Consider the following 24,489-nt stretch of genomic DNA (forward strand, 5'->3'; position numbering starts at 1 on the left):
GATAAATATAAAAAACTATGTGTAATTTATAGAAGTCCTTATGGACTTTAAAGCAGCTTTGCTTGTGCACAAGTCTCTCCATGGCCTAGCACCAAAGTACATCTCGGACATGTTAGTGCCATATGAACGTTCTCGGACTCTGAAGAGAGTCAGGACTAAACATGGACCGGCCTCCTGCTGGTGCCAGAGTCAGGACTAAACATGGACCGGCCTCCTGCTGGTGCCAGAGTCAGGACTAAACATGGACCGGCCTCCTGCTGGTGCCAGAGTCAGGACTAAACATGGACCGGCCTCCTGCTGGTGCCAGAGTCAGGACTAAACATGGACCGGCCTCCTGCTGGTGCCAGAGTCAGGACTAAACATGGACCGGCCTCCTGCTGGTGCCAGAGTCAGGACTAAACATAGACCGGCCTCCTGCTGGTGCCAGAGTCAGGACTAAACATGGACCGGCCTCCTGCTGGTGCCAGAGTCAGGACTAAACATGGACCGGCCTCCTGCTGGTGCCAGAGTCAGGACTAAACATGGACCGGCCTCCTGCTGGTGCCAGAGTCAGGACTAAACATGGACCGGCCTCCTGCTGGTGCCAGAGTCAGGACTAAACATAGACCGGCCTCCTGCTGGTGCCAGAGTCAGGACTAAACATGGACCGGCCTCCTGCTGGTGCCAGAGTCAGGACTAAACATGGACCGGCCTCCTGCTGGTGCCAGAGTCAGGACTAAACATAGACCGGCCTCCTGCTGGTGCCAGAGTCAGGACTAAACATGGACCGGCCTCCTGCTGGTGCCAGAGTCAGGACTAAACATGGACCGGCCTCCTGCTGGTGCCAGAGTCAGGACTAAACATGGACCGGCCTCCTGCTGGTGCCAGAGTCAGGACTAAACATAGACCGGCCTCCTGCTGGTGCCAGAGTCAGGACTAAACATGGACCGGCCTCCTGCTGGTGCCAGAGTCAGGACTAAACATGGACCGGCCTCCTGCTGGTGCCAGAGTCAAGACTAAACATGGACCGGCCTCCTGCTGGTGCCAGAGTCAGGACTAAACATGGACCGGCCTCCTGCTGGTGCCCAGAGTCAGGACTAAACATGGTCCGGCCTCCTGCTGGTGCCCAGAGTCAGGACTAAACATGGACCGGCCTCCTGCTGGTGCCAGAGTCAGGACTAAACATGGACCGGCCTCCTGCTGGTGCCAGAGTCAGGACTAAACATGGGGAATATGCATTTCAAAGTTGAAGTTGTTGTACTCTAAAAAGTGTTTATTCTGAGCCACTGCTGTCATTATGTCACAAATATGTAATTTAATAAAGACATTTGTGTGAAAAGTTTGAATTACCTTGAATTCAGAAGACTTTTTTTTTTTCTGTCAAGGCCTGAACTCAAATAATTTCCGTGATGTCCTATTTTTATTCTTGCTGCAATTTCCTTTATTATAAAATGTAATCTGAGCTCTGTATTTCTGTTTGACTTTCCTCTTCAGTCTTCCTTAAAGTGCTGATCTCTAAAAATAAATGCATTTAAAATAGTAGATCACTTTTTAGATAGCTTCACAAGTTCTTTCGTGTTTTTTCTATTAACATATTTTATTTTACAGAAAAATAACAATATCGTAAGAAGTAAGCTTTCCGTAGTAAACTGAAGAATCCATATTACACCACTGCCACACCCATTTCTATATAAGCTTTTAAGTATTTTCTTGCATCTCAACCATTTCCATCTTGTTCCAGTTGCCCATTTCCCATCATGTTTCTCTGGTTCAGCAGCACCTGACACAGGCCTTGCTTGGCTGGGTGATGTCTGAGCCGACATCTCTTGGGTTTCATTGTCACTCATCATTGTATGAGGCAGGCAGTAGCACCAAGGGCCACGCCCAACGACCCAGACTGGATAGTGGTAATGACTCATTCTACTCATTGATTACAAAAATCCTGTGACTCAATGCCAGACACGATGTAAACAAGAGGACACTAAGAGCCTTTGATGCAAACTCATTGAGCATGTGCACAAGTCTCCATCAAATGTGGTATATACCGTACGACTGCTGTACTCAGGAATGTGGCTACTCTCAGTCGCCTTCTCTACTTTGATGAAATCAAGCTGCATGCTAAGCACGAGTGAGACACTAATTAACATGACCAGGATCTACAGCACAAGAGGGAAAGTAGTCCACACAGAAGGAACAATAGCAGACATTGAGGACAGTTACAAGTACCTGGGAATCCCACAGGCAAATGGCAACCTCGAAGAGGTAACAAGGAAAGTGGCTAAATAAAAATACCCACAACGAGTGAGGCAAGTCCTCAGAAGCCAGCTCAATGGCAAGAACAAGTCCAGGGCAATAAACAGCTACGCCCTACCAGTGATCCGATACCCTGCAGGAATAATCAGTTGGAAAAAGGAGGAGATGCAGACCACAGATGTTAAGACACGAAAACTCCTTACCATGCATGGAGGGTTCCATCCCAAATCCAGCACCCTGAGACTGTACACTAGCCGTAAGGAAGGAGGCCGGGGACTAGTGAGCGTGAGAGCCACTATCCAGGACAAAACGTCCAAGATTCATAAGTACATCAAGGACAAGGCTCCTACAGACAACGTGCTCAGTGAATGTCTCAGACACTGGGGAACAGAGGATGATGAGGTGCTGGAGGAACCATCATGGGAGGACAAGCCCCTACATGGGAGGACAAGCCCCTACATGGGAGGACAAGCCCCTACATGGGAGGACAAGCCCCTACATGGGATGTACCACTGGAACATAACTGAAGTGGCTGATATCACGAATTCCTACCAATGGTTAGAAAGAGCCGATCTGAAGGACAGCACAGAGGCCCTGATCATGGCAGCACAGGAGCAGGCCCTGAGCACCAGATCAATAGAGGCCCAGATCTACCACACCAGATAAGACCCAAGGTGTAGGCTGTGCAAATGGAGCACTGAGGCAATCCCGCACATAACTGCAGGGTGCAAGATGCTGGCAGGGACAGCATACATGGAGCGCCATAACCAGGTGGCTGGCATAGTGTACAGAAACATCTGTGCAGAGTACGGGCTGGAGACCCCAAGGACAAAGTGGGAAACACCTCCAAAGGTGGTGGAGAACGACCGAGCCAAGGTCCTCTGGGACTTCCAGATACAGACAGACCGAATGGTAATATCGAATCAACCGGACATAGTGATGGTCGACACGGTGCAGAGGAAAGCTGTGGTGGTGGACATTGCAGTGCATCATGGGATGGTAACATCAGGAAAAAGGAACATGAAAATCTAGAGAAATACCAAGGCCTCAGAGAGGAGCTGGAGAAGGCCTGAAGTGTGAAGGTATCGGTGGTGCCCGTAGTGATCGGAGCACTTGGGGCAGTGACCCCCAAACTGGAGGAATGGCTTGAACAGATCCCAGGAAAAACATCAGACACCTCGGTCCAGAAAAGTGCAGTGCAGGAACAGCAAAGATACAGCGCAGAGCCCTCAAGCTCCCAGGCCTCTGGGGATAAATAGAGACGCCCGCGGAGGGTGAGGAAGAGTATATATATATATACATATATATATATATATATATACATATATATATATATATATATAGTATATATATATAGTACATATATATATATATATATATATATAGTATATATATATATATATATAAATTATAGTATATGTATATATGTATATATATATATATATAGAAATTATAGTATATATATATATATATATATATATATATATATATACACTATAATTTCAAAATTTTAAGCACTTGTTTTGTCAGAATTGTTTTGCATAACAGAACAGTTTCAGTTCTGTGAAAGTTAGAGGAATATGTCATGTCACATATGATCTTAAAGTTTCTATTCACGTGAAAAGCCCCTCTTTGTCAATCCTGCATTGTGCAACCAGAACTTCCCAAATTTAAGTTCATAATTACTGAAGCCCTAGTGATGTGTCCAGTTTCACTTTAAGGAACCTCTGGATTGACCACAGTGTAAGTACTCTTAGCACATTCACGAAGGAAAAATTACAATAGCACGACGGAAAAAGTGAAATCATTAAGATATCTATAGGTTGCACTTTGTTGATGTTAGTGCTCCGAAATGTATACTATACAATTATTTTATTGGAGCAGTTTATTTGCTTTTCATCTATAATACTGAAAATGTTGTTGGCTTTTTTCAGTCTCTCTTAAACACTTTTAACAATGTTAATGTTTGTTAAACGTCTACGTTTATGGAAATTAAATTACAGCATTTTAAGTGTATGCAAATTATATAATACATGCATGTATTTTGTTCCCATGAAATTAGATGTCTGCCATTGTAAATGTTCTGCTAATGGGCTTCCTGATACACAGTGAGTGGTTGTTTAAAAAAGATTGATTGTTAAGCAGCTTTGTCATATACTTATGTTGTTAATTGTTAATGTACATGTTTCTTTGTATTAAATGGATAGATGCACATTGTGAGGACTTTAGTGTCTCTCTGCCAGAACAAATGGAGGCTCTGCGTGGATCCTGTTTGACAATACCTTGCTCCTTTACTGTACGGGATGATCATGAACAGAACCTGAACAGTGAATGTAAAGCAAAATGGAGAGACGTCAGTAATCCACACCAGGAAGTCAAATTTACAAGACCGACAACAGATGACTTAAGCCAAAAGAACTGCACCACAACAGTGCATGACCTCACTGAGCAGCAGAGTCCAGCTGTTTACTTCAGACTGGAGTGTGACAATCCTCTTAAGTGGATATTCAATGATAAAAAACTGAATGTGAAAGTGAAAGGTCTCTAGTATTCATTACTCTGCAAGCCAATATTAGGCATGAAGCAAGTTAATTCACGGATGTGCTTTTCTTCCAGATGCCCCGCCCACACCTACACTGACTCCTCCCACTCTGAGTGTGAAGGAGGGTCAGTCAGTGAGTGTGCAGTGCTCTGCTCCTGTCCAGTGTTCGTCTCTCCCTCCCACTCTGACATGGAGCCCTGTCCTGGGACACATTCAGGAGACTCTGCAGGAGCAAGAGGACAAGGCCTATGTCAAAGTGTCCACTCTCAACTTCACTGCTTCTGAACCAAAGACAAGCCTGACATGCTTTGCAGTCTACAGCAGGGACGATGGGACTACTGTGACTAGTGCTGTGGCAACAGCTCAGATCACATGTGAGGGCAATTTTGTCTCTATTTTTGCTTCATCTGCTTACAATTTTCTTTGTTCTAAATGCAGGTTTTGGATGTATCATGTTACTCAGTGGTACTAACTGTTACACTGACTCAACAAATTCATGTCTCTATTTTGATGGCTGTCTTGTGATTTTTAGGTTCCCAGTGTCCTAAGTTCAATGCCACTTTACCACAAAACATAAAGGCTCTAGAAGGATCCTGTGTGACAATACCCTGTTCATTTCAAGTTGAGAACAAATATAAAACCCACTTGGACAGTGGATGTAAAGCCGTATGGAAAGATGCCAGTGACAAGACATTTTTAAGTATAAGACAGGAAACAGGAAATTTAACAGATAAAAACTGCACCACAACCTTCCATGACATTGGTTTTAAACCCAATGAAAAACATTTTTTCAGAGTGGAATGTAATAATCCACTGAAATATACATTTATAGAGGCAAGTGTGAATATACAAGTCACAGGTGTGTATTGAATTCAATTTAACATCCAATATTTTTCTACTATTATAAGTGTAAAACTATATAAATATAAAAGTATTTTTGTTGATTTCCATTGCGTTTCAGATGCTCCACTCACACCTACACTGACTCCGCCCACTCTGAGTGTGAGGGAGGGTCAGTCAGTGAGTGTGCAGTGCTCTGCTCCTGTCCCATGTCCGTCTCTCCCTCCCACTCTGACATGGAGCCCTGTCCTGGGACACATTCAGGAGACTCTGCTGGAGCAACAGGACAAGACCTATGTCAAAGTGTCCACTCTCAACTTCACTGCTTCTCACCTTCACCATAAGAAAAACATAACATGCTCTGCAGTCTACAGGAAAGAAGATGACTCCCAGTCACATGCCAGTGTCCGGATGATGCCTTTTGTCACATGTGAGTCCCTATTAGGAAATCATAAAGCCATTTCACAGTAGTAATAAATACACTATACCACTGAAGAATTTCTTCAATTCTCATAGATTCTTGAAATCAAACAATTAAAGATCTTGTTTTCCAATTGATCGATATATCCAATGTCTTCCGCTTACATTAGTCTGAGCAAGGAGGCCCAGACTTTTCTCTCCACACACACTTCCTCCAGCACTTCCGGGGGGATCACGAACCATTTCCAGGCCACAGAGAGATTTTGAAATATGGAACTTGTCTCCAAATTAGCTGCTATAACTGCTAGCTGCAATTGGGTTAAATTTAGATTCAAACAGTATGGTGTTTCTTTGTCTACTGATATATACATTCTATGTGTCAAATACTGGACCCATAGAATGTGCTAGTTGGGCAAGTCCCATGAACCCTCGACCACTCGGTGGACAGTATAAGCTGGTCTAGAGTTCCACAACTGGGACAAAAACCTGCCCCTCCTGAATCCGAGGTTCAAGTTCAAGTTCAACTATCAGTCCGATTGTCTCTAGTATCCTGGAATAGACCTTACTGGGCAGGCTGAGGAGTGTGATTTCCTTGTAATTGGAACACACAACCCTCTCACTACCCTGGTCTGCAATGGCAATGTCTCCAACTGCCACGCTATGTTGCAGAGACGTGATAAGCCTGATAATTCTCTTCCATGGCCTCTCTGAACACTCGGCCTGCCCATACTTGTCAGCTGCCTTCTTGACGCTTGATGTCATCACCGAGTTCAAGGAGTTGACACTGCAACAAGCAGCAGAAACCTTATGACCACAGTTCAGCTGCTGCATCGACAATGGAGGTGGAGAACATTGTCCTCAAAGAGGTTGTGTATGGTTGTCTAGGCACCTGACCCTGACCACTAAGCAAAACACCAGCCCTTATTCTCATTCTTGAGGGTAGTGGAACCACAGAAAGATGATCATACAATGCCTATTTGGGCTGGGCCTAGCACCCGGGAGAGCACCCGGCGATCAGATGCTCATTTGGGAGAACCAACCCTAGGGTTGGCCACAAGATGAAGCCCCGGTAACTTAATTCTGGGTAATGAAAAGGACCTTGTTGGAAAACCATGATTGAATTGTTGCAAAATGATCATGAAATTAAATCATTTCTGACAATGATAATTTAGCCTTCCCTCACTGCTCTAACTCTAAAGATAAGTTAATGGAATCTAAAGTTTCCAACAATTTTGTATAAGTACTCCAGAGAAAGAGATGTTACTTGCAATATATACTGTTTTCATATGTTTTGGGCCAGAATTCTGAACATTTAAAAACAATATTCCACATTTTTATGCTGGATGCATTTGAACACTCTATATCTTTAAATATCTTTGTAGATCAACCGAGAAACACCAGCTCGAGTTCCCCTGATCCAGTGACAGAACATAGTAATGTTACTCTGACCTGCAGCAGTGATGCCAACCCAGCTGTACAACACTACCACTGGTATAAAGCTGATGGAGGAACTCTCACTCGGATAGGAAACTCTTCTGTTTTAAACATGAAAGCCTCTAGAGAAACTACTGCTGTTTTCTGTGAGGCTCAGAATGAACTTGGGGCTGAAAACTCCACTGTCACTTATTTAACCATCCAGTGTAAGTAGTTTCTTTTGGATAACTGTTTCATTAGATTTTTATATTGTTCAACAATTCTCTGAACATGGATTTTCTTTTGCAGATTGCCCTAGAAATACCTCAATGACCGATATTCCTCCTGGTCCAGTGACAGAAGACAGTAATATCACGTTAAACTGCAACAGTGACGCCAAACCAAGTGTCTTCCACTGGTATAAAGCTGATGGAGGAACTCACGCTCTGATAGGAAACTCATCGGTTTTAAACATGAAAGCCTCCAGATATACTACTGTTATTTTCTGTGAGGTTGAAAATCATCTAGGAACTGATTACTCTGTTGTCACACAGCTGGATGTACAGTGTATGTGTTTTTCTTCTTTACATTTATTTTTAGTGCTCAAATGCATGATTTTTGATTTGCTTTCATCCACAGTTCCTCCTCAGATCCTGAGCTCCTCAAACTGCACTGGAGACTCTTCACAGATCAGCTGTGTGTGTGAGACTGAGGGGAACCCCTTTCCTCTGATACAGTGGAGTTTTCCAGGAGTCTCTCCAAACATCTCCATCAGCAGTGAGCCTCTGAGTGACAAAGCTCTAAGAAGTGTCCTCACTGTTATTAAACCTCAGTGGAAAGACTCAGTCACTTTGGTCTGTCACAGCAGCAACTCTCTGGGATCTGACACACAGAGTATTAGTGCTCCTGCACGTCACTGGCAAGGTTCTTGTTTTTAATATATCTGTTTGGTTATCTGATATTGGCTAACAGGGACGAGTTTAATATGAGTATAAAGAATGCAGGCAAAATATTTGACAGAAAACATAAAAGTAAATTCAAATGGAGCATTTACCACTTTTGTACAGGATGGCTCAGTCTACGCTGAACACACTCTATGGGATGAGTTCAAGTTAACACCTACAGAAAAAAAGGTTTTCTGAATGAACACTAAAGAAATAAGTAGACACACAACAACTATTCTCATGCAGCAGACATTTTGAAAAAATAAACAAACATGTACATATTAAATGTAATCATCACAGTTTCATTATGATTGTATTGTTTCCGTCATGTGAACCTAGGACACCTTTCCAGTGTGGTGGTTAGATGCTGTTTTGAAATAGTCCAACAATACAGTTTAAAAAGCTTTTATTCATCTCAGGTTACAGTAAATCTATATATGTTAATCTGCTGATAGAAAATAAATTGGACATTTTTGGTGACATTGGATATTGCAACAACTGAGCCTCAAATAAATAAATTGGAAATTGGATACTGTGGTAATAACTTGACTTTTTTCTGTCTTGTTGTTCTTATAAAGACAAACCCAGAAACACCAGAGTGACAGTGAGTCCTCCTGGTCCAGTGACAGAACACAGTAATGTTACTCTGACCTGCAGCAGTGATGCCGACCCAGCTGTACAGCACTACCACTGGTATAAAGCTGATGGAGGAACTCTCACTCGAGACAGAAACTCTGCTGTTTTAAACATGAAAGTCTCTAGAGAAACTCCTGCTGTTTTCTGTGAAGCTCAGAATGAACTTGGGACTGAAAACTCCACCCTCACTGAGCTGGATGTACAGTGTATGTATTCATTTTTATATTTATTTATTTTTGTTGATTTCTGAGTCATTTCCTCCACTTTTAGGGTCGACACTGTTGGACCTTTGTATCATCTTTTGGCCATTTTAAGAGCAGTCCCACTGACTTTCCTTCCAATAATCACACTTTTAGGTTTTTTTTACGTTTTTCTTCCACTGTCCCCGCTACATTTCTTAAAAATACACCAGAAATATGATCTGCCCTAATCACAGACTGTATGTTCTGTATCTCCAGCTTGACATAAAATAAAGGCCACTGAAAAAGGACGTTTAGTGCAGTGGTTTTTAGACTGTGGTGCTTCTTCAGGATGTTCTTCGATTCCTCTGTAGCTTTAGAGTCGATTGAATCCATATTTTTTGGGTCATCTGTGTTTAAAGCGTGTAAAGCAATGGTGTTGACCCGGTTGAGTGCCTGATTAGGCCTGAAATAATCCTGTTTTAGACCAGGTTTAGATCTGGTGGTACGCAAAAGGCCAATTGTATTCTTAACTTATTCATAGGTTTCTTGCTAGGTCAGCCAGCCCCTTTATTAAAACAAAAAAACAAAACAGCTGTATAATTCTCTCTTTCTCAAAAAAAAAAAAATAGTTTTTGTCTATAGGAATTTGCTGTTTAGCATCTCTCAAATATCCCTGTGACATTCACAGCGTTAACTGCTTCTGCACTTCTGATTAACCGTGTTTCATTCTTTCCTCTTGGGTGACAAGCGATAGATAATGTGACCATTTACCTCTTGTCCTGATGATTTAAGCTCTGTGAACACCAATTGAAGCCAGGGGGGAGGTTTGTCTTTAAGGCTTGGAGAGCCCCTCAAAAGATGCAATATTCCCAAACTCGCCCCGTTCGATTGATTTCATAAAAAGAGAACCTGAGCTCACAACCATGTATGTGCAATGTACAGGGGACATGAGGCAGTGTATGTTAGTGTAAGTAAGTGTATGTTACGCTCCGGACACATTTGCGGTCCCTCTATCTTCTCACACAGCGCGTTAACACTCTATAGAAATTATGAAATTGCTAGTAAAATGTTAGCACTGGTAACACTGCTATGTTAAAAGTCAGAGGCTTTTGCTACAGGACTTTCTGGCTTTTGTGTGTGCTGTGATTTGTTCAGAAGATGTTTTAGAGGCATGGTCACCGATTTATGATTTTTTTAAGTGAGACACACACCCTGGGTGCATGTGAACACACGGTGTGTCTGCATTGCTTCACCTCTGTACCTCCAGCCCACCAGAGCTGTATTTACAGCAGTCAATGGTTTACAGCCGCCTGCAGCTGTATTTTGTAGTGAATGTGCTAACCCTGTTCAGCAGCACTCGAACTCTATTGCAACCCTTGTACACTGCATGACACAGGCCTACAGAGGAGCCAAAATCTTGCCAGATAAAAAAAAAATGTGACTGAAATTTCTGTCAGAATTTGACATCTCGTAACATACACCCAGCATAAGTACCAAGTGTCGTTCTCAAAGGAGTGCTCTGATTGGTCATGAGATTCCAGCTGGGCAACAGATGGTACGTCATGGTGGCAGTAGCTCAGAGGAAGAGCGCTCGTCTTTTGATCCAAAGATCGAATCCCGCTCTCTCCTGGTAGAGCGGTCAGATCCACTGACCCACAGGTTGGTGGTGCGATCGCAGCTGCCTCAGGTGAATACTGCCATTATATCCTTGGGCGAGACACCCGCTTCTTCCCCAGTTTCTGCGAACATCTTGTGTGTGATTGTGTCTGTGAATGTCTGACTGGTTCCTTGATGTAAAGCGCTTTGACTGTAGGAAAGAGCTATAGTAATGTGACCATTTGTAACCATTTAGTAGCATGCAGTGCCAAGCTACCATTAGCCTTCTTGCATCTTTTTATTTTAAATTTGGGCCACTTTATTCTCTTCCATGTCTTTGTGTCTATATTGGGTATTCAGCATGTTTTCTCTTGAGGTAAGAGAAAAAGCAGTATAATAATTCATGGGAGTTCCCTTGGATATCATGCACATGTGTGAAACGTTACATTTGAATATGAATATATTTGAATATGACAGGTGATTTGGATTTCAGCTCTAGTTGTCCTTGCGATGGTGAAGGACAAATTAGTGAGTGCAGCTTTAGCTTAACTCCTTGTTGTTGCTCAGTCCTGGTTTCATCCCCTGGTATTTGTCCGAGTAGGTATGAGTTTAATGCCTTACAGTGGAGCAAAGGCAAGGAGATGGTGGACTCATCACCAAAAAAGTTACATTGTGCGCAGTAAAGTTCAATTGACTTCCAATGTAAAATAAACACAAATGAATAAATAATCAAGATAAACTTAGTCAAAAAGTATAAGTCTCCATCTGCATACTCATGGAAATATTTCTGACCAATCCCTCATCTCTGAGAGTTTTTGTTTAATATTTAATTATTCATACATTTTATGCAGTATTTTCTCTTTTGGCATCTTGTATCCAAATTGTTTTGCACCATCATAGTGTGACACATCAACACCCTTTTCTCATTCTATTGTTTTCACCTTTCACAGATCAACCCCAGAACACCACAGTCACAGTGACCCCTAGTGGTCCAGTGGAAGAACATAGTAATGTGACTTTAACCTGCCACAGTGAAGCCAACCCAGCAGTAAAACATTATCACTGGTATAAAGAGGATAAAGGAACTTATACTCTGATTGGAACCTCAGCGGTGTTAAACATTACAGCCTCTAAAGATACCACTAGTGTTCTCTGTGAAACTCTGACTGATCTCGGAACTGATCGCTCCTCCCTCACTCAGCTGCTTGTCAAATGTATGTATTCTTATATTTTTATATTGCACTTCTTTGGGACCAGCGCTAAATCTTGTCTGATATCTAAGCTCCTAAAGACAAACCCAGAAACACCAGAGTGACAGTGAGTCCTCCTGGTCCAGTGACAGAACACAGTAATGTTACTCTGACCTGCAGCAGTGATGCCGACCCAGCTGTACAGCACTACCACTGGTATAAAGCTGATGGAGGAACTCTCACTCGAGACAGAAACTCTGCTGTTTTAAACATGAAAGTCTCTAGAGAAACTCCTGCTGTTTTCTGTCAGGCTCAGAATGAACTTGGGACTGAAAACTCCACCCTCACTGAGCTGGATGTACAGTGTATGTATTCAGTTTTATATTTATTTCATGCTGCATGATACTGTTTAAAGTATATTGTAGCCTGACAACATATACAATCCAAAGAATAAGATATTCATGCTGAAAAAGTTAGAGATAAGTTTATTTGCAGTGGCCCATGGCTTGTGTGAAGTATCACATTGAAACGATCTCTTTTGCAGAAATCCTTTATTCTAAACAATCTTGGTGGTGGCCGTTTACACATTTCCGCTCTCTATTCAGTTTTCAAATGCCCATATAATCTACAACTTTAAAATTGTATTGTAAAAGAGACTCAGTATTAATTATTCCATATGTTGCTTTGCCCGTCATTTACCAGATTGGTTTATTCCACTATTGTTAGCCCCGCCCGTAGAAGACATTTGATTAGAAATAGTCTTATGAAGTTTTTTAGCCAATACTGATATCTGATATTTTCTGTGTTCTGGCCGATAAACAATATTTGCTGAAGTAATATAAAAATAAAGATAAACTGCAGAACAGATAAGCCCCGCCTCTTCATAGTGACATTTCACAACAACAAACAACAGATTTTCATTAACATGTTTTTATTTTTTGAAAATCTAAAATATTTGGAACCTTTTTACATTTAGAGTCTTCATCCATCTTCTTCCGCTTATCCGGGGGCAGGTAGCGGGGGAAGCATTCTAAGCAGGGACTCTCAGACTTCCCCCTCCCCAGACACTTCCTCCAACACCTCCGGGGGGATCCAGAGGCGTTCCCAGGGCAGCCGAGAGACATAGTCCCTCCAGAGTGTCCTGGGTCTTCCGCGGGGCCTCTTCCCTTTGGGACATGGCAGAAATACGCCGGGACTGATCACGCAGGCTGTGGTACGCAGCCTGCGTGATCCTCCTGCGTCTCACCCCGTTTTTTCCCATGCTGGTTGGTTTTATTAGATATTCTGGAATAGGCGGGTCACATTTCTCATTGGTCAGCTTCACATCAAGGCACTTGTTTTACAGCTGGTATTTTTCCTAGAGATCAAGCCTTGGGTAAACATTACCCAAACTCCTCTGGGCTGTCACACCCCCTCCTGGGGCAACATTATTTGGCCCATCTTTACGACCCCTTCACTGCAGTTTTTCACACACCCATTCTTCTCTTAGACTAATGATGCAGATAAAATATCACTATTATGCAGATAAAATACATCACAGAAATATAATCATATATTCACATTTTTATCACATTTCCCTCCTGTTTATCAAAGCATTCGTCTACTGTCTCATATGCCAAACACATTACTCTTTTCAGTTTTCAACATGTCTTTCATATTGTTGTTACAATGACACTTTTACACTCAAAAAGTGTCATGGAATTAGACATACACCGATGCTATTCCGTAACACATCGAGAACACAATTCAACTTAGAATATGAAACGACACAGAAATATCAGACATTTGTATGGCAAGCTTGGGAGAAAACGCCGGGCTGTGTCAGCCAAGCTGTTATAAGCAGCCTGCGTGACCCTCCTGCGTCTCACCCCGTTTTTTCCCATGCTGGTTGGTTTTATTAGATATTCTGGAATAGGCGGGTCACATTTCCCATTGGTCAGCTTCACATCAAGGCACTTGTTTTACAGCTGGTATTTTTCCTATAGATCAAGCCTTGGGTAAACATTACCCAAACTCCTCTGGGCTGTCACCCCCCCTCGGGTAAACATCCTTTGGCCCATCTTTACGACCCCTTCACAAATGCAGTTTGTCACACACCCGTTCTTTTCTTAGACTAATGATGCAGATAAAATATCACTATTATGCAGATAAAATACATCACAGAAATATAATCATATATTCACATTTTATCACATTTCCCTCCTGTTTATCAAAGCATTAGTCACTGTCTCATATGCCAAACATATTACTCTTTTCAGTTTTCAACATGTCTTTCATATTGGTGTTAAAATGACACTTTTACATTCAAAATGAATGCACAGTCTTCAAACATTGAACACACTTCTTTTCTCTCGGCCCACAACATTTCTACTGCATTACTGTCCTAAATTTTGAGTCAGATTGGTCAATCTCTGTAATTTGACAAACAGACAATTTGTCTTGTCTATAATTTGTCCGGTGTGATGGGAAATATAGAAGTACAAGCGGAAAGCCCTTAAACCCGCTGCTCTCTGGTCAGTCAGTTTGACTCATCAGGGACCTCTCTGGACACCCCAATAGAATCAAATACGTAGTATCAGGTGCTACTGGAACCAGATTGTCCACTAACCTCTCGACCTTGACCCTGCGGTATGGTTATGGGTGATGCTGATCACAAAAGAGATACATAGGCACAACGTCCTAATCCCTTTGTTTCCAAGCCCTCAGCACTATGTGCCCACACCACCATACGTCCTCGCTTGGTTCTTAAGAGACCTTCTTCCGCTGCTCGCTTCGGTCACACCTATGACACATATGAACTGGTACATTTCCCATCTCAATTCATAATCTCATTAACATTGCATGTAGTTATGTTGTAGCAGATAAAAAGGCACTCTCTTAGGTAGTGAAACAACTGTGGCTGTGGTGTAATATGCCATTGTGTTTCTTCAGCTTCTGTCATGTCAATTGTACATTATACATTTCACATAATGCATTATACATTTCATAACCTTTCATGTTGATCACTTATTTTCTTCCCTTCTATTTTCCCATTTACCGGTATACACAGTTGTGTATGTTGATCGATTGTCCCGATTGTCCCGTGCATAATACAGGTGTTCAGCACCCATATTATCGTCATCGCTGCGATGATGATAACTGTTAATTCTTTTTTCCACAGAGTATGGTACTCTGCGCACCGTAGCCTCTGGCTCTCGTTCATCGTAGCAGAGTATAGTACTTTACGCACTGTGGTCTCTGTGTCCGTTCATCGTAGCAGAGTATCGTACTCTACCGTAGACTCTGGACAAAACTCATACAAACGAAGTCCTGCGTCTGCGATGTTATGGCTCTGCCGCTGTGTTGTCCAGACATTTCTCTCACTTTCCCATGAGAGCACCCATGTTCTCGTCCCTCCAATGGTCGGTGTGTGGCTCTGTCCACCTTGCTCGTCCACTTGGCTCGTCTCTGTAAACACCACATCTCCAACACGTTCTGCTGCGGTGATAAACAAAGTCTTTTCGACAGTTCAGTGTATTTCAAACAGTTTTCTTGTTTCCAATTTTTTTTTGTAATTATTGATTCGGAATATTTGTTTACTCGTACATCCCTCCTTTTTAATAAATGGCCTTGCCCATTTGTCAAACTTCTACATTTAAACAAAATTCAATAATCCAGATAGTTTACAACGTTCACTAATCCAAGATGTAATCAAGGAAGAGATGGAATTGCGTCTGTCACTCCAACTCCGCAATGTCACCTCTTGACCTTTCACAGTTCAGTGGTCACATCCCTGGCTGAGCCCCCCTTCCATGGCGCTGGGCTCCCCCCTGTGTGGGTCAATCAGTCTATGTGTGTAATCTTACACTTCCCAAACCTATCTGTTTTACCACCATTTGTTTCAAACTCTAAAAATGTTTCAAACTCTAAATGTTTCAAACTCTAAATGTTTCACGTATGCGCGCGTATGTATGTATGTATGTATGTATGTATGTGTGTGCAATACAAATACATCAAACTATAATAATGATCTCAATAATTCCCCCCGTTGAGCTGGCCATAAGGGTCTGTTCACAACTTAGAGTATTCTTCACATAATTAATAATTTCACATCTCCTCTGTTTGTGTGGCCTGTATTAGGTCACACATCTAATGTAATATGTGCTAATCTTCTATATGTGCTTCAGGTGAGTTTCAAACTCAATCTCTCACACCTGCTCATGTGATGCTTTACAAACATTGTGTATTAGTTTGTTCAAACAAGTCTATATGCGTATTAAAAAATCAAATGATTCTAAACCTTCCCCTGGTTATAGGCACATCTCTTTTATCAACCCTTTTTTCCCCCTTGTTGCCTACTTTCCTGTCTTTCCTTTGTCTCTCATCACATCTTCCTCTCTGTCTTCCCCTCTGTTTCTCTCTCTCTTCCTCTCTGTCTCGGAGGAAACACCCATTTCCAAATTTCTAAACCTGCTCTTTCTTTCTCTCTTTCAATTACTCTTACCCTCACTTGTAACCTGCTTTTACTTTCTCATTGCTGCTGATATAACTATCAGACGCTGCATCCCCTGGGATTCCACTGTTCTTCACTCCTCCTGTTTAGTTCCCGTTATCACTGGTTTCATAACTTCTATAACGTCTAAATTTAGATGATATTGTCTAATTTAAATCTATTCAATTCTTGATTGAATCTCAACAATCCTTCAGGTATTTACTTTAGAATGTCAAATTATTTCCCTGTTAATGTTAACTTTTCCTATTACTCATCAGTCAACCCCCCCTGAGGTGTTGCCGTTGGTGTCCCTGTGATCCGTAAAGATAACAACATCTGCTCCATCCTGAGTCCTCTCCCCAAATTATTTCCCAGTCAATAGCCCCTTATCTCTGACTATCTTTTATGACTTGGTGTCCTCCCACTTCTGCGTCAATTGCCCTAGTTAATGACACAGTCATGTCTTTCCAAGGAGGACATTGGCACATCACTCTTTAACTTATTCCCTCACTTACGTCTACATCGCAATACGAGGTTTCCTGATGATAATACAAATAAATAAGTTACTGATATAACTTTTACTTTACTTTCTGCCCGTTCTACTCCTATGTCCAAAAACATCAGTAGTCACTCATTTACCCATATTATCACTTCCAGGCCCGTGCCTGTATTTGATCCTAAATTTAAAAACTGTTCTGTCTTTTCGTCCTGTACTTTCATCTAGTCATGCATTAAGTCCAAAAAGATAATTTTTGTCAAGTCCAAAAATAAAACAAAACAAAACACAACGTAGCTTTGTTCTGTGCACTCAAAAAACACGACTTTTGTATTCTATGTCGGGGACAGGAAGTGTCCTGTCTTGTGATCACATTCCCCAAAAAATTGGCCATCTATAAAAATCTGAATTAATCTTCATCTCTTATCAAGTTTAATACAATCTTTATAATTGATTGTTGTCAATCAAACAAAACCCTTAAAATTTGTTAAAATACTAAAATTTAAACCAGATGGGTTTAGTTCCTAATTCATTCACGTTCAGAGCGTCCTCTGAACTGCTTTCCCTTCTCCTGCCTTGTTGACCCCCCTTATCTCCCCCTCTCTGCCACGTCATCTGAGCACGCTGGAAGTCTCCCTCCAAAATCCTCTTATGACTTTTCCTTTGTCTTTTAGTCTTACAGTTTGGGGTGATAATTCTGGCATTATGTGGTCTCGGTCGTCTGAGAGAAATGCTGCTTGCTTTACAGTCACGGTCAATGTCAAGCTTCTAGAGAAAATTCCTTATTAGATTCCTCCGGACATAAACGTGGTGTTTAATGATTCACCCGTGACTGCAAATTTTAGATCTCTCAGAATAACGCCTTGTGACCCGTATGATTAATTGTGATTCACACTTGTTAGTTAATCACTTATTAATCCTCATTCACACTTCCTCTCTTACTTACTTCGCTCGTGCACAGCGCTTACATTCAGACATCTTTATGTCAGTAACAACTCGGCATAAGGCATCATAACTTTCTTTCGGTGAGAAACTTAACTCGTGGTGAGCAATTTAACTCCTTTATGTGAGAAACCTATCTACACAAAGCCAACCAATATTTTTCCAGCAATATTAAACTCCCTGCTTATGTGAGAAACTTATCTCGTCCATAAGCTTACAACATTTCCTCAGTAATATCAAACTGGGCATAAGAGCCTACAATATTTCCTCAGTAATATCAAACTGGGCTATAAAAGCCTACAATATTTCACAGTAATACTAAACTGGGCAAATAGCCAAACAATATTTCACAGTAATACTAAACTGGGCATTTAGCCAAACAATATTTCACAGTAATACTAAACTGGGCATTTAGCCAAACAATATTTCACAGTAATACTAAACTGGGCATATAGCCAAACAATATTTCACAGTAATATTAAACTGGGCATCCACCAACAATATTTCACAGTAATATTAAACTGGGCATCCACCAACGATATTTTTTTCAGTAATATCAAACTAATGCATAAAACGTTTTATGGCTAACTCTTTCACACACAAAGTTATTTCTGACCTTCTTTGTCGCCTGTGTTCTCCTGCTGCCTCGAAACGACGCACTCTCCTTGCGGAGAATGAGGTGCGATTGGCGGCCATGGGAAAAGTGGACTTCCTTTCTGCTGTGCACACAGACTTTCACTGATTCATCCGTCAATCTCCGCGAAGGGGCTGCTTGTCGTCCGGCTCGATAGGACCAGAAAATGTCATGGAATTGAGACATGCACCGATGCTATTCCGTAACACATCGAGAACACAATTCAACTTAGAATATGAAACGACACAGAAATATCAGACATTTGTATGGCAAGCTTGGGAGAAAACGCCGGGACTGATCACGCAGGCTGTGGTACGTAGCCTGCGTGATCCTCCTGCGTCTCACCCCGTTTTTTCCCATGCTGGTTGGTTTTATTAGATATTCTGGAATAGGCGGGTCACATTTCTCATTGGTCAGCTTCACATCAAGGCACTTGTTTTACAGCTGGTATTTTTCCTAGAGATCAAGCCTTGGGTAAACATTACCCAAACTCCTCTGGGCTGTCACACCCCCTCCTGGGGCAACATTCTTTGGCCCATCTTTACGACCCCTTCACTGCAGTTTGTCACACACCCGTTCTTCTCTTTGACTAATGATGCAGATAAAATATCACTATTATGCAGATAAAATACATCACAGAAATATAATCATATATTCACATTTTATCACACATCAGGAGCAGTCTTCCAATGCTACACTAAAACTGAGACTTTTCTGCAATAACCTTTTTCTCAATACACACACCTTGTATCTTAATATTCTATTGTTTTCACCTTTCACAGATCAACCCCAAAACACCACAGTCACAGTGACCCCTAGTGGTCCAGTGGAAGAACATTGTAATGTGACTTTAACCTGTCACAGTGAAGCCAACCCAGCAGTAAAACATTATCACTGGTATAAAGAGGATAAAGGAACTTATACTCTGATTGGAACCTCAGCGATGTTAAACATTACAGTCTCTAAAGATACCACTAGTGTTCTCTGTGAAACTCAGACTGATCTTGGAACTGATCGCTCCTCCCTCACTCAGCTGCTTGTCAAATGTATGTATTCTCATATTTTTTTAAATGTTGCACTCCTTTTGGACCAGCGCTAAATCATGTCTAATATCTAACCTCCTAAAGACAAACCCAGAAACACCAGAGTGACAGTGAGTCCTCCTGGTCCAGTGACAGAACACAGTAATGTTACTCTGACCTGCAGCAGTGATGCCGACCCAGCTGTACAGCACTACCACTGGTATAAAGCTGATGGAGGAACTCTCACTCGAGACAGAAACTCTGCTGTTTTAAACATGAAAGTCTCTAGAGAAACTCCTGCTGTTTTCTGTCAGGCTCAGAATGAACTTGGGACTGAAAACTCCACCCTCACTGAGCTGGATGTACAGTGTATGTATTCATTTTTATATTTATTTATTTTTGTTGATTTCTGAGTCATTTCCTCCACTTTTAGGGTCGACACTGTTGGACCTTTGTATCATCTTTTGGCCATTTTAAGAGCAGTCCCACTGACTTTCCTTCCAATAATCACACTTTTAGTTTTTTTTTACGTTTTTCTTCCACTGTCCCCGCTACATCTCTTAAAAATACACTAGAAATATGATCTGCCCTAATCACAGACTGTATGTTCTGTATCTCCAGCTTGACATAAAATAAAGACCACTAAAAAAGGACGTTTAGTGCAGTGGTTTTTAGACTGTGGTGCTTCTTCAGGATGTTCTTCGATTCCTCTGTAGCTTTAGAGTCGATTGAATCCATATTTTTTGGGTCATCTGTGTTTAAAGCGTGTAAAGCAATGGTGTTGACCCGGTTGAGTGCCTGATTAGGCCTGAAATAATCCTGTTTTAGACCAGGTTTAGATCTGGTGGTACGCAAAAGGCCAATTGTATTCTTAACTTATTCATAGGTTTCTTGCTAGGTCAGACAGCCCATGTATTATAACAAAAACAAAACAGCTGTATAATTCTCTCTTTCTAAAAAAAAAATAAAAAAATAGTTTGTGTCTATAGGAATTTTCTGTTTAGCATCTCTCAAATATCCCTGTGACATTCACAGCGTTAACTGCTTCTGCACTTCTGATTAACCGTGTTTCATTCTTTCCTCTTGGGTGACAAGCAATAGATAATGTGACCATTTACCTCTTGTCCTGATGATTTAAGCTCTGTGAACACCAATTGAAGCCAGGGGGGAGGTTTGTCTTTAAGGCTTGGAGAGCGTCATGGCCCCTCAAAAGATGCAATATTCCCAAACTCGCCCCGTTCGATTGATCTCATACAAAGAGAACCTGAGCTCACAACCATGTATGTGCAATGTACAGGGGACATGAGCCAGTGTATGTTAGTGTAAGTAAGTGTATGTTACGCTCTGGACACATTTGCGGTCCCTCTAGCTTCTCATACGGCGCGTTAACCTTCTATAGAAATTGTGAAATTGCTAGTAAAATGTTAGCACTGGTAACACTGCTATGTTAAAAGTCAGAGGCTTTTGCTACAGGACTTTCTGGCTTTTGTGTGTGCTGTGATTTGTTCAGAAGATGTTTTAGAGGCATGGTCACCGATTTATGATTTTTTTAAGTGAGACACACACCCTGGGTGCATGTGAACACACGGTGTGTCTGCATTGCTTCACCTCTGTACCTCAAGCCCACCGGAGCTGTATTTACAGCAGTCAATGGTTTACAGCCGCCTGCAGCTGTATTTTGTAGTGAATGTGCTAACCCTGTTCAGCAGCACTCGAACTCTATTGCAACCCTTGTACACTGCATGACACAGGCCTACAGAGGAGCCAAAATCTTGCCAGATAAAAAAAAAATGTGACTGAAATTTCTGTCAGAATTTGACATCTCGTAACATACACCCAGCATAAGTACCAAGTGTCGTTCTCAAAGGAGTGCTCTGATTGGTCATGAGATTCCAGCTGGGCAACAGATGGTACGTCATGGTGGCAGTAGCTCAGAGGAAGAGCGCTCGTCTTTTGATCCAAAGATCGAATCCCGCTCTCTCCTGGTAGAGCGGTCAGATCCACTGACCCACAGGTTGGTGGTGCGATCGCAGCTGCCTCAGGTGAATACTGCCATTATATCCTTGGGCGAGACACCCGCTTCTTCCCCAGTTTCTGCGAACATCTTGTGTGTGATTGTGTCTGTGAATGTCTGACTGGTTCCTTGATGTAAAGCGCTTTGACTGTAGGAAAGAGCTATAGTAATGTGACCATTTGTAACCATTTAGTAGCATGCAGTGCCAAGCTACCATTAGCCTTCTTGCATCTTTTTATTTTAAATTTGGGCCACTTTATTCTCTTCCATGTCTTTGTGTCTATATTGGGTATTCAGCATGTTTTCTCTTGAGGTAAGAGAAAAAGCAGTATAATAATTCATGGGAGTTCCCTTGGATATCATGCACATGTGTGAAACGTTACATTTGAATATGAATATATTTGAATATGACAGGTGATTTGGATTTCAGCTCTAGTTGTCCTTGCGATGGTGAAGGACAAATTAGTGAGTGCAGCTTTAGCTTAACTCCTTGTTGTTGCTCAGTCCTGGTTTCATCCCCTGGTATTTGTCCGAGGAGGTATGAGTTTAATGCCTTACAGTGGAGCAAAGGCAAGGAGATGGTGGACTCATCACCAAAAAAGTTACATTGTGCGCAGTAAAGTTCAATTGACTTCCAATGTAAAATACACACAAATGAATAAATAATCAAGATAAACTTAGTCAAAAAGTATAAGTCTCCATCTGCATACTCATGGAAATATTTCTGACCAATCCATCATCTCTGAGAGTTTTTGTTTAATATTTAATTATTCATACATTTTATGCAGTATTTTCTCTTTTGGCATCTTGTATCCAAATTGTTTTGCACCATCATAGTGTGACACATCAACACCTTTTTCTCATTCTATTGTTTTCACCTTTCACAGATCAACCCCAGAACACCACAGTCACAGTGACCCCTAGTGGTCCAGTGGAAGAACATAGTAATGTGACTTTAACCTGCCACAGTGAAGCCAACCCAGCAGTAAAACATTATCACTGGTATAAAGAGGATAAAGGAACTTATACTCTGATTGGAACCTCAGCGGTGTTAAACATTACAGCCTCTAAAGATACCACTAGTGTTCTCTGTGAAACTCTGACTGATCTCGGAACTGATCGCTCCTCCCTCACTCAGCTGCTTGTCAAATGTATGTATTATATATATTTTTTAATTTTGCACTCTTTTGGAACCAGCGCTAAATCATGTCTAATATCTAACCTCCTAAAGACAAACCCAGAAACACCAGAGTGACAGTGAGTCCTCCTGGTCCAGTGACAGAACACAGTAATGTTACTCTGACCTGCAGCAGTGATGCCGACCCAGCTGTACAGCACTACCACTGGTATAAAGCTGATGGAGGAACTCTCACTCGAGACAGAAACTCTGCTGTTTTAAACATGAAAGTCTCTAGAGAAACTCCTGCTGTTTTCTGTGAGGCTCAGAATGAACTTGGGACTGAAAACTCCACCCTCACTGAGCTGGATGTACAGTGTATGTATTCAGTTTTATGTTTGTTTCATGCTGCATGATACTGTTTAAAGTATATTGTAGCCTGACAACATATACAATCCAAAGAATAAGATATTTATGCTGAAAAAGTTAGAGATAAGTTTATTTGCAGTGGCCCATGGCTTGTGTGAAGTATCACATTGAAACGATCTCTTTTGCAGAAATCCTTTATTCTAAACAATCTTTGTGGTGGCCGTTTACACATTTCCGCTCTCTATTCAGTTTTCAAATGACCATATAATCTATAACTTTAAAATTGTATTGTAAAAGAGACTCAGTATTAATTATTCCATATGTTGCTTTGCCCGTCATTTACCAGATTGGTTTATTCCACTATTGTTAGTCCCGCCCGTACAAGACATTTGATTAGAAATAGTCTAATGAAGTTTTTTAGCCAATACAATACTGATATCTGATATTTTCTGTCTTCTGGCCGATAAACAATATTTGCTGAAGTAATAGAAATAATTCATAGTGACATTTCACAACAACAAACAACAGATTTTCATTAACATGTTTTTATTTTTTGAAAATCTAAAATATTTGGAACCTTTTTACATTTAGAGTCTTCATCCATCTTCTTCCGCTTATCCGGGGGCAGGTAGCGGGGGAAGCATTCTAAGCAGGGACTCTCAGACTTCCCCCTCCCCAGACACTTCCCCCAACACCTCCGGGGGGATCCAGAGGCGTTCCCACGGCAGCCGAGAGACATAGTCCCTCCAGCGTGTCCTGGTCTTCCCCGGGGCCTCTTCCCTTTGGGACATGGCAGAAATACCTCCCAAGGGAGGCGCCCAGGACCTCCTCCAGTGTGACTGAGTTCCTCACCCTATCTAACAGGGAGCGCCCAGCCAGCCTGCAGAGGAAACTCATTTCGACCACTTGTATCCGCGATCTTGTCCTTTCGGTCAGTACTCAAAGCTCATGACCAGTGGTCCCCAAACTACGGCCCGCGGGCCACATCCGGCCCGTTGGGCCTTTCAATCCGGCCCGCCAAGCTTGTCCAAGTTATATTGAAAATTAAAAAAAATGAAATAAAAAAAAAATCGTTTTAATGTTTTGCCGTAGGCTTTATTAGACAGTAGATGCAATGAGAAAGAAAGGAAGGGGAATGATGAGAGAGAAAGGAGGACATGCAGCAAATGTTGTAGTCGGGATTCAAACTCACGATACTGTGAGTGGCCGTTCATTTTACCTTTCGCCTGTAATGCCCACATTTCCCCAAGAGATGGCACTGTTCCCTCTAAGCTGCGCAGCTGCGCACTGCTCGCACATAGTGCACTGCTCGCACATAGTCATAATGCGCGCACAAGAAAATCTATGGCGCGCAGAAAATAAAATTCTCCACAAACGGCCACCGGAGCCAATCAAGCAGGAAGCGCAAGTGTTTGACACTGAAGAAGAC

At 41.9% G+C, this 24,489-nt stretch overlaps 1 protein-coding gene across 1 annotated transcript in view; it reads left to right on the top strand.

Moving 5' to 3' along the window:
• Positions 1-4,274: 4,274 nt before the first annotated feature.
• Positions 4,275-24,489, top strand: part of LOC140374661 (sialoadhesin-like) — a 29,608-nt gene continuing 9,393 nt past the window's right edge. The window contains exons 1-15 of the mRNA XM_072461625.1: positions 4,275-4,340; positions 4,440-4,772; positions 4,849-5,148; positions 5,307-5,633; positions 5,736-6,044; positions 7,417-7,674; positions 7,757-8,014; positions 8,087-8,371; positions 8,970-9,233; positions 11,756-12,019; positions 12,097-12,360; positions 19,321-19,584; positions 19,666-19,929; positions 22,462-22,725; positions 22,806-23,069. Coding sequence (XP_072317726.1) covers positions 4,295-4,340; positions 4,440-4,772; positions 4,849-5,148; positions 5,307-5,633; positions 5,736-6,044; positions 7,417-7,674; positions 7,757-8,014; positions 8,087-8,371; positions 8,970-9,233; positions 11,756-12,019; positions 12,097-12,360; positions 19,321-19,584; positions 19,666-19,929; positions 22,462-22,725; positions 22,806-23,069 — 3,964 coding nt within the window. The 5' untranslated portion in view covers positions 4,275-4,294. The remainder of the gene's footprint in view (positions 4,341-4,439; positions 4,773-4,848; positions 5,149-5,306; positions 5,634-5,735; positions 6,045-7,416; positions 7,675-7,756; positions 8,015-8,086; positions 8,372-8,969; positions 9,234-11,755; positions 12,020-12,096; positions 12,361-19,320; positions 19,585-19,665; positions 19,930-22,461; positions 22,726-22,805; positions 23,070-24,489) is intronic.

This window comes from Eucyclogobius newberryi, unplaced genomic scaffold (genome assembly GCF_026437365.1).
Source record: "Eucyclogobius newberryi isolate DKJ021-1_F unplaced genomic scaffold, fEucNew1.0.hap1 SCAF_3, whole genome shotgun sequence".
Taxonomy (NCBI): Eukaryota; Metazoa; Chordata; class Actinopteri; order Gobiiformes; family Gobiidae; genus Eucyclogobius; species Eucyclogobius newberryi.